The following is a 9,972-nucleotide window of genomic DNA, read 5'->3' as shown; positions in this document are numbered from 1 at the left end:
GACGCCGATACGTTTAGGCAAAACTCGCTACATTTACCTCGTTATGTGCGCGAGGTCAATGAGCGTAAGCCGCACTGAAGTGTACGGAAAACATAATCGGTGTGCCGATTCAAAACATCTACAATAATGATTAATAATAAAATAATTGTCAGTGCAAAGTAGCCTACAATTTTTTTGGTGGGGGGCGGTGAAGGACCTGGATAAGGGCTAGGGGGGCGCTGGCCCGAAAAAGGTTGAGAAACACTGATCTAAAATGAAATCTGCTAGACTGTAACATAAGCAAACTAACAGCTCTTTCAGTTCCTCCTGGAACTAAACTGGGGTTAATGCAATGCATTCTGGGATTAGTAGTTTCTATACCCGTCTCTTTGTTCTTTGTAGTTCAGTCTTTCATGGCTGAAGGTACAACTTTGAAGACATCAGACTGGGACTTGAACCCAGGACCTTCTTCCTGCCTTGCAAAAGAAGGTCTGCAAGGCAACTGTGTTACCAACTTCGCAACTGGTTTCTCTAAATTCTCATCACATGTGTGTGTGTGCGAGTGTGTGTGTGTGTGTGTTTGTTCCGTCTCTGTGTTGCCCTGCGATGGACTGGCGACCCTTCCAGGTCATACCCTCTGTGTGACCTGTACCGCTGTACAAAGGGACCAGCCTCCATAGCTGACCTGTGGTGACCATCGAGTGTGTGGTAGATAAAAGATGGATGCTTAAACTGTGATGCTTAAACATCTGTGTAAGCATCTTGTAAATTGTAAACATCACACAGATGCTTGAAATTTAAGCATCTGTGTGATGCTTAAATTGTAATCAAACTTTTATTTTTTTTACTTGAGATAAGGTATTTATTTTGTACCATTATTTCTTTTGTACCATTATTTGAGGAACTATACTGTAGGTTCCAACTTAAGACCGTTTGTGTGCTTCATTTCCCCTGTATGTATGTTGGTGTTTTGGCTATAAATTCATGCAAACTGTGTTGTTGATGCAAGCAGAAATACTTGAGAATTAACTCATTATATCTGATGTTCTTTAAACAGCAACACCAACTCTAGCCACTTCCTTAATTTGACTCATTCGCAGTATCCTCTCCAACTTTTCACATGCTCAGTTCAGCGGGTCCAACAAAAGTATAAGGAGGTAAGAATGTTATTCTCTAGCAGAGATGGGTTATACATGCCTCGTCTGCCATGTTTGTCTTTACTTCTCATTCATAGTAATATGTTGACTTATTGTGAAAGTCTCTTCTTCTAGTCTGATTATGACAGAACAACTTACATGTCATACTGTAACAAAAATATACAGAAATATTGAACTGCAATAAATTAGGCATACTTAACTTGTATAGTGTTTACATTCTGTGTTGTCGCTGTTTGAAGCTAAAGTCATTGACAGATAGTTTTAGTTCCTCAATGTTACCTGATGAACATGAGATTAAGTTATATGTTAAACTATCGACAAATCCACAAAAAGAATTTTGAGGAGTTCTGTGTTCAAAATGTTGCTACAGCTCTACATAAGGCAAAAACAGTATATAATATGGAGAGAACAAAACTGACTGTGTTGCTGTGAGTAATGAGGAAGTAGTTTGTAGCCCCCCGGCCCCAAATGAAGGATTGCGGCTTTACTGATGAACAGAGAAGTTTATCGGAAGTAAACTCTGAGTTTCACCGAAAGAGACGTATGCACAAACAAAAAAAGACAGTTTAAGCTACAAAAACTCTCTTACCGTAACGTCTCAACTAAAAATATCGTTCATCACCACTAAAACTATCAACTCTAATTCAAAACTATGCCATAGTGTTTGTATACAATAAAACAAATTCACATTTTCAGTCGATCAACTTTAGAACCATCCTTATTTACAAAATAAACATACCCCGTGTCTCTATCAAGAGGGCCGCTAATAACAAGATACATTTTTAAAACACTGTTGCAATTTGTCTTCCGTTCTTTTCTGCCGTTAAGCTGTCGTTCTGTAACATAGATAGCGGAAGTTGTATCATCAAAATAAAAGCATCAAATCAAAAACCGGAAGTTAAGCGTATACTATACAAAATAAAACGAAGTCAAGTCAATAAGTGCTAAAGAGGTGAGACAACAAATAAGGAGCTTCGTTTAATGTTTAATGAGTTATTGACTTTGGTGAAACAATGCTTAAAAAACCTCAGAATCTTTTTAAGTTTAAAACAATTCTCACATCTAAGAGTTTTTATTAGTTGCATGTTGTTGCAGGCTGTGATGTTCTTTTTTTTTTTTCTTTTTTTTTTTTAGGAAGTATTTCTGCTGGGCCAGAAACGTTTTGCCTCATCCAGGTCACGTCTGACTGAGCTGCAGAGAATAAAGATGTTCTCTCCCAGAGGCCTTCAGTCTGTGTTGATCCTTCTTGCTCTTCTTGGACTAGGCCGTCATGGTATGTTTGACATCTTCTTACATCAAATAATGATACACTTGATCTGACTCGGGTATGAATGAAGTATTTAAAGCGATTAACACGCAAGATGACAGCAAAATAAATGTGTAAGTATAAAGTTTGTATATGTCTTTCTGCCTAAGTGTCTGTAAGAGTCTCATAGCAGAAATGAGATCAGAAACATCAGCTGTGATCAGTACTAATATTTACGACTAAATAAAGTTTTGCTGAGAGGATTGTATTTCTGTCATTTGCGTTTTTGTTAGTTACTAGTCCAGCTAGAGATTTATTAAAAGAAAAATAAAGAATGATTCCTCATAATGAGTCATCCTGTTGTTTATAATGTGTTTCAGATGTGGAGGCTGCAGAAGGAAGACAAGTCATTCATAAAAGAGTTGGAGACTCTGTGGAGCTTTTATCAAATTTACCAACTGAAGGCGTCACCAGGGCAGAATGGAGATATGGAGACTCACCAGTAGCAATCAAAGGTTCAGGTCTTACTGCAAACAATCCATTTCAGGGCAGAGTGGAGTTCAATAACACGAGCCTTAGTTTAACAATCAGAGACCTGACTCTTCAAGATTCTGGTGAATTCAGGTTTAGTTCATCAACAGACAAACAAAGACCTGCAGTCTTCCTCACTTTGCAAATTCACGGTAAGATGCTCGTTTTGTTCGCAACCTTTCAAAAAAAAAAAAAGTAAAAAAAAAAAAAAAAAATGAATGCTTATAAATCCATTTACAGTTTTTCATAAACTACCTAAATTCAATAACAGCACCAGTCTGTCCAGTCCTAAAGTGTCTTACATACAACAGCTGTTTAATGTTCAATGCCATTATTAATAAGTTATTCTCGTTCTTTCTCTGTTCTCACATTAGAGCCGATATCCACAAATCTCATTGTGTTTTCAAACATCACTCAGCCTGGACCAAATGGATTTTGTACAGTTTTTCTGGAGTGCAACGCAAATCCTCACAGCGACGTCACCTACATCTGGACTGTGGGATCACAAACCAGAAGTGGCTCCAGGCTGCAATACAGCATTAGACCACAAGATGGAGACACCAAATTCACCTGCAATGCCTCCAACGTTGTCAGTGAGAAGTTAACATCTGAAACACTGAGATGTAGCAACAACACAGGATCCACAGGCTCTAATGACGGTATGTGCAGAAATATGAATTCTTCTGTTTGACTTGTTTGTGTATAAAGTTCCCATTTGTAAAGAAATATAAACCAGTTTTATGAAGAATGAAATTGACACGATTCCAAATAAAAAAGGAAGTTAGCGAGCTATTAAGTTCTGAGAAAAGGGGATGTTGTCACAGTTCTTTTAATCATAATAAGAGACGATTTACGTAAAGGCTGTAAAACACGTTGTGTTAAATGTGATTCCAGATGAAGGTGTGAAGTTTGATAAATACTTTCACATTAATGGGAAATTTTTATGCTTTTTCTGACTGGACTTGTAACAACAAGACACTCTGCATTAATCTGAAGTAAGAACACTCACCTTCATTCAGTGTTATCAATGTCCCAAATAAAGACAAATATTTCATCACACATTAAAGTTTAAAAGTAGATCATTTTTAAAAAGTCAGTTATGAGAGAGTGCTTGTAGGCAGCCATTGAAAAGATATTTAAAGCTTCTTTAATAATGCATAAAATTAAATATGGTTGTAATATTTTATTCACAGAGCCACAGGCTGCTGTTTTGTCCCCTGATGGTTTTTCTGTCTGCCTCCATATTGTTGCAGGATGTGGTTTTTCTCCCGTCATGTTTTGGTTTAGGTTGGTTGTTGGACTTCTTGTTATCCTAGTGCTGGTTTGGCTGCTTTATGACGCAAAGTTGAAGGGTAAGATATGATATTTGATACTTTGTCTTTAACCAACAATTGATTTTATATACTGCAGCTTTAAATCGTTTGGTTTGTTTGTTTTTTTCCACAGAAGTATTTTGTTCCAGGTGTGTAGAACTCTTTCTCGTTTTTATATTAAAGTTTTTGCAACTTTTAAAATCAAACACGATTCCTTCATAACACAAAATATAACTATTTGTTTATTCATTCCAGGTTTAAACACACTGCAGCAGTCGACCAGGACCTGAGTCAGCTGGATCTCAACTCCTCACCTCCTCCGGGTTAGTTTTCTATTTTGTGTTCAAATTATAAGAAAATAAAAATCCACGTACCTTCAACTTTCAATGAAGTGTGTTATAGTTTGTTTTAATTACTGACAGGTGATGCTTTGGTGTATGAAAACTCAGGAGGATCTGCAGACGCTTAAGAAAGTACGAACTGCTGATACTCAAAACATTGTCAGGGATAAGGAAAGATGCTATTTTATATATTTATATATCTTTATTTTTTTTCAGATGAAAACATCCCATCTCTATAAGTTCCCATCAACTATCAGGACAATGGATTGAGAACGAGATGAACCCAGGAAATCCATCAAATCTCAAACCCCATGTCAGTTGTGGAAGACGGTTTCTCACACTGAGCCAGGTTCTGGTTGTGCTGGGGGGTTTTTCCTGTTAAACGAGAGGTTTTTCCTCTCCACTGTCGCTGCATACATGCTTGCAATGAGGAAAATGAAACAACAGATTGCAACGATTATCCACTGTCAATCACAATCTGCTCGGTTTCCTTAGGTTTAAAACATTTTAACAAATTTGAATAATAAACCAAACTTGACTTGATAACTAGGAACTAATAGAATGTATGATCGGATCGAATTGTCTCGTTTTATGTAAAGTCCCTTGAAATGGTGAAATATAAAAAAACTGAATTGAATTGAAAATGTAAACAGCAGTATCTCACATAATGAGTCATCGTTCAAAGGAAATGTTAGTTTTTTGCCTTTATGTTGCTTTTAGTCACACGTTGGTGTTTTGAGGTTTTGAAATGAGAAAAAGAACCGATTTAGATTTAATATCTTTCTCATCATCTGTCTGACGAAGATTTGCATATTGCTGCAATAAATACTCGTTGGCACATTAATATAAAATAAATGACTATTTTCTTCACCTCTGGTTTAAAGGTTTTTTTCTTCTCTTTTGCTAAGGACTCAGAAAAAAAAATTGCCAAGATATAAGAAATCTGAAAAATATTTTAAAAAACCTGACCTAATATTTCAGGTATATAATCTGAATTATGCTCAGATTGTCTCCGGATCCTGAAGTCATTGAATTTCATCTTCTATCCTTTTGGTTTGTTTGTTGTTTGAAGCTGTTCACCTGAACTGGTCCTTACATAACATGTTTAAATAGCTGTAAAACAATGGCAGACTTCTCATTTTCTTAATCAAATTAACCAAAATTGCAAATTTATGAAAAGGCAATGATGACCGGCAGCTGCTGCACTTGGTGGGAAAAGCAACCAAGTGAAGTAAGTGGAGATTTAAGCTGCGTTTTTTGTCAGTAGAACTTTAATTACCTTTTACAGTGAATGAGTACCAACTGGATTGTTTACAAAGTGAAACTACAGTCTGAAAGTGAAATGGTATTAATAGAGTATGAAATGGGAACACGGATCAGTGAATTAACACAGAACTACTGAGTGACAAACAATAATATTATAAGAATTAGAATAAAACATTTGGATCTAGACATAGCATAGGGTCTCAACTATTTCATTGTACCAATTAATTCTACTTTTTAGTTAATCATATACTTGTAATTTGTTGTTATTATTACAAATATTACTGTTTTAAGTCAGTAGTACCAAGAGATTGGCAGCAGGTGTCACTGTTGCTCCCTTTTCCTGTAACCATCACCCACCTGCAAAACCACCAGCTAATGTCCATCCCAGATGGAGCATCAGCAGATAATCCTAACGATATGAAACCATTTTCAATTACAAACAGAACCTTTTCCCCAAATCTTCATTTTTAACATCTAAGCTTTTTCTCTGATCATTAAACCAGAAAAGCTTCAGGTCGACTGCATGCTAAAAAGTCGTGGCTTTTATTTATGCTCTAAAGTGCAGCTTACAGACAGTTCAACTTCGACTCGCTCACTGCGGTTTTAGCACATTCCTGTCAATCACATTGACACTTCTCTACAAGAGGAAGTGCAAAATGCTCGTCTATGCTGACCAGGGGCCTTCTGGGTTTTTTTCTTCTTCACATTTCCTCTGATTACCATCTCTCTCTCTCTCTCTCTCTCTCTCTCTTTCTCTCTCTTTCTCTCTCTCACTTTATTTTCATTACTTATGTTAAACAGTCTTACCTACATATGTTTTCTCTTATGTCGGATAGATTTGTGAAGCGTTTGTTCAAAACTTGTTTGAGATGTCTGAAGTAAATGCCTCCATTTCAGCAGCAATAAGACCAGAAATGGTTTGAGGTGAATTTGTGACAATGGTCAACAAAGGTAAAATGGCTCCTCGGTCCTTTCACTTCTCCACCAAATTCAACCGTAATTTTGTACCCAGTTGTCCGATTTTTAGACCAGTGATCAAACCAGCATGTTCATGTAATTAACCACTGTGTATCTACGCATTTATCTTGGATTATTGATTAGAATTAGTTTTAAAAAAAGCAAGGTTTCCAAATCTCACTCATATGTTACTTAATATCAATTGTATATTATTCTCTCTTAGCATTTGTCACTTCGTATATGTTTCATTGAGGTTCTGAATCTAGTTTTGTCCATTTGATTCTCATTAAATATCATTAAATGACCTCCACTCAACCCAGAATAACTACTACTGGAGAGACAAAGCAAACAAAAATAAAACTATCAACTTTTTCTTCTTTTCTTAGTGTTGACTTTGTTAGCAGGATTTTAATGCATTTTTTTTTACAGATTCATATTGGTGTTGTTTCACAATGCATCTTCTTTACTTATTTGTTTTTGATCCTGTGATATTTGTGAAAGTTTTACATAGTCTTAGCCATCTCATTGTGTTTCTGAGTTTTAGGTCCTTCCTCTCCAAGAACTAAGCTTCTTTCTCATAAACTTTTAAAAGTTGCCAGGTTGAACCACATTCTGTCTTCAGTCCAGCTCTACAGAGTCGTGTGGGCGTCATCTCTTCTTTGCAGCTTTACCTTTTTTTTTTTTTTTTTGCAAAGCTTTGGGGAAGTGGGAGGCACTTGAACGAAACCGGTGGTATTCAGAGCGCTCGGCGTTTTGGCGAAGTCAGAACTACATTTCTGACCACATGATGGAGCTCTGCGGGTTTTCTTCCAGTTACACTGTCTGGTGGTCTGCAGGGGTGATACGTTGGAGCTTACACGAGGTGATATTTTAGTCCGATTGCGAAGCTAACAGCAGTGCTCAACATTCAGAGTGAAACTCACACATCTTGTGCTCTCCTACCTTGACGCACACACTTATAAAGATCAACAACCCACCTAGGCATTTGAAATGTATTTCTACGAGCTGTGAGATTTCTGGTCTGATATTATTGCATATAGCTGCTGGGTTGCATTTGTCTGTCAGAAGAGTTATCTGATCTGAGTGAGTTGTGCAAAACACATCGTTGCACAACATCTGCACGAGCTAAGATGATGCTTAAATAGAAAAGATAACATATTTACTAGGTTTAGTTCATTTAAGTGACATGATCTCGGCCTTTTAGCCCAACAGTAGCACAGCCCTCCTTTTTTTTGCTATTCATGTTTAACGTTTCTACATCTAATTAGGACTTGCGAGTGTCGATTCACTTAAGAAATGAGATATTTCTGCAATGCTAACGTGAATTAGCCTCCCTGATAGCAGTTTTATTTCTGCTCCGATGGATGTCCTTTCTCTTCCCTCTTGGTTGTGTTTCTCGAATGACTCACTGGTTGGATTTGTTTTACTGGTATTGTGTCACTTCTTCTTTCAAAATGCCAGTAAATGTGTTTTGGTGTTTCAAGAAGGGACTCCACAAAAACCTCTACAGGAACCCTGCAAAGTTTTTAAAACACACTCTGAAGTTTACGTGTGATTAATTGGAAAAGTAGAGTTTGTGGAAGACCGTTTTGTTTGTTTGTTTGTTTGTTTGTTTGTTTGTTTGTTTGTTTGTTTGTTTGTTTGTTTGTTTGTTTGTTTGTTTGTTTGTTTGTTTGTTTGTTTGTTTGTTTGTTTGTTTCAAAATGTGTTAAGACCTGTAGGAATGCAACCTGGATGCACCAGAATGAAAAAGGTTGAAGGTCAAAAATGTTACTAAGTTTAAACTTTTTTTTCACAGATACAAACAACCCTTATATTTTCTCTCTAAACTGAACTGAACAAGTAAATTAAGCTTTGAAATGTTAAGAGAAACTCCTTGAGCTTTTCTGATAGTTTAGTTTGTGGAGCTTTTGATTAAAAATATATATATATATTCCCATCAGAGTTTTATGAAAAGAAAGCTTTGGAAGTTACAGAGGCCTGTCAGTCTTACACATAAAAATGCATGACTGTTCATCGTAACATAAGTCTATTTATTTTAACAAACGTAACTAGGGAGTGACACGCACAACCCAGAAAGTCGCCATTTTTGATTCCTTAATATGATCAAATTGCAACTGAAAGCAGAAATATGTAGCTTATGCCAACAAAAGAGAAGTCTGGGAGAACCGATGTATAGAAAGCATTGGCTAAGAAGAGGAAGCTGCTGGAAGCCAGATCCCATTTTGCTGCCTTGATTTCCAAGAATGGACATTATCGTCTCCCACTTCTTTCATCCATCCATCCATTTTCTTGCACCCTTGTCCCTTAATGGGGTCGGGAGGGTTGCTGGTGCCAATCTCCAGCTAATGTTTTGGGTGAGAGGTGGGGTACACCCCAGACAGGTCGCCAGCCAATTAACCTGACAGTCATGTTTTTGGACTGTGGGAGGAAACTGGAGTACCCGGAGAAAACCCACGCATGCACAGGGAGAACATGCAAACTCCATGCAGAAAGACCGGGGCCGGGAATTGAACCCAGAACCTTCTTGCTGCAAGGCAACAGTTCTACCAACTGCGCCACTGTGCAGCCCCACTTCTTTCAGTACCTTACAAAAAAATAAAAAATAAAAAATGACATCATCTTGTCATCCTGATGTTTGTTTGTTGATGTTCATGTGCATTTGTGATTATTCAAAAGGGGGAAACTAAGGGTTTAAAATGCATCCTCAAAGTGAAGCTGATGTAGGCTAACATGAAAAACTGAACTTAGACATTTTAGCATTTTGGAATAGTTGAAAATTTAACAAACACTGGCTTACTTTTTGCACATCCTCACACTTCATTTGTTTGGTTTGATTTGAATTTTCATTATATTCAAAATTTCAAGCTTAGTTAAATGGTGGTAGGTCACAAGAAATGTATTGATCACTCTATAAAACAACAGGTCCTGTTCATATTTATGTATAAATATAAATCCATTAAATTTAGTTCAATTCATTTAACAATTAAATCCAACATAAGTCAATTCAGCTTCAAATACGTTTCCAAACAGTTACATAACCCTCAAGCTACATGGTTCTGTTTGTCTGATATTGGATTGGGTTTTCATTCTAGTTGTCTGTTGTTTGCTTTCTGTTGTGAAGTCCGATTGAGATCGTTTCACTCAAAGAGAATTTTTTGGGTTCACCTGATGGTCTTTGT

General features: G+C 36.8%; 1 protein-coding gene across 2 annotated transcripts in view; it reads left to right on the top strand.

Moving 5' to 3' along the window:
- Positions 1–5,032, top strand: part of LOC103480358 (SLAM family member 5-like) — a 6,724-nt gene extending 1,692 nt beyond the window's left edge. The window contains exons 2-10 of one of the 2 annotated variants that reach the window (XM_008435262.2): positions 1,037–1,136; positions 2,271–2,409; positions 2,763–3,065; positions 3,288–3,572; positions 4,167–4,265; positions 4,360–4,375; positions 4,482–4,549; positions 4,649–4,699; positions 4,784–5,032. In XM_008435262.2, coding sequence (XP_008433484.1) covers positions 2,343–2,409; positions 2,763–3,065; positions 3,288–3,572; positions 4,167–4,265; positions 4,360–4,375; positions 4,482–4,549; positions 4,649–4,695 — 885 coding nt within the window. In that variant the 5' untranslated portion in view covers positions 1,037–1,136; positions 2,271–2,342 and the 3' untranslated portion in view covers positions 4,696–4,699; positions 4,784–5,032. Of the gene's footprint in view, positions 1–1,036; positions 1,137–2,270; positions 2,410–2,762; positions 3,066–3,287; positions 3,573–3,807; positions 3,884–4,166; positions 4,266–4,359; positions 4,376–4,481; positions 4,550–4,648; positions 4,700–4,783 lie in introns of those variants that run through there. The other variant, XM_008435263.2, reaches the window with a different exon arrangement.
- The last annotated feature ends 4,940 nt before the right edge of the window (positions 5,033–9,972 follow it).

The sequence above is a fragment of the Poecilia reticulata genome, linkage group LG18, assembly GCF_000633615.1.
Source record: "Poecilia reticulata strain Guanapo linkage group LG18, Guppy_female_1.0+MT, whole genome shotgun sequence".
Lineage (NCBI taxonomy): Eukaryota > Metazoa > Chordata > Actinopteri > Cyprinodontiformes > Poeciliidae > Poecilia > Poecilia reticulata.
The sequence above is the reverse complement of the archived record's forward strand: the minus strand, read 5'-3'. Positions and strand labels throughout refer to the sequence as shown.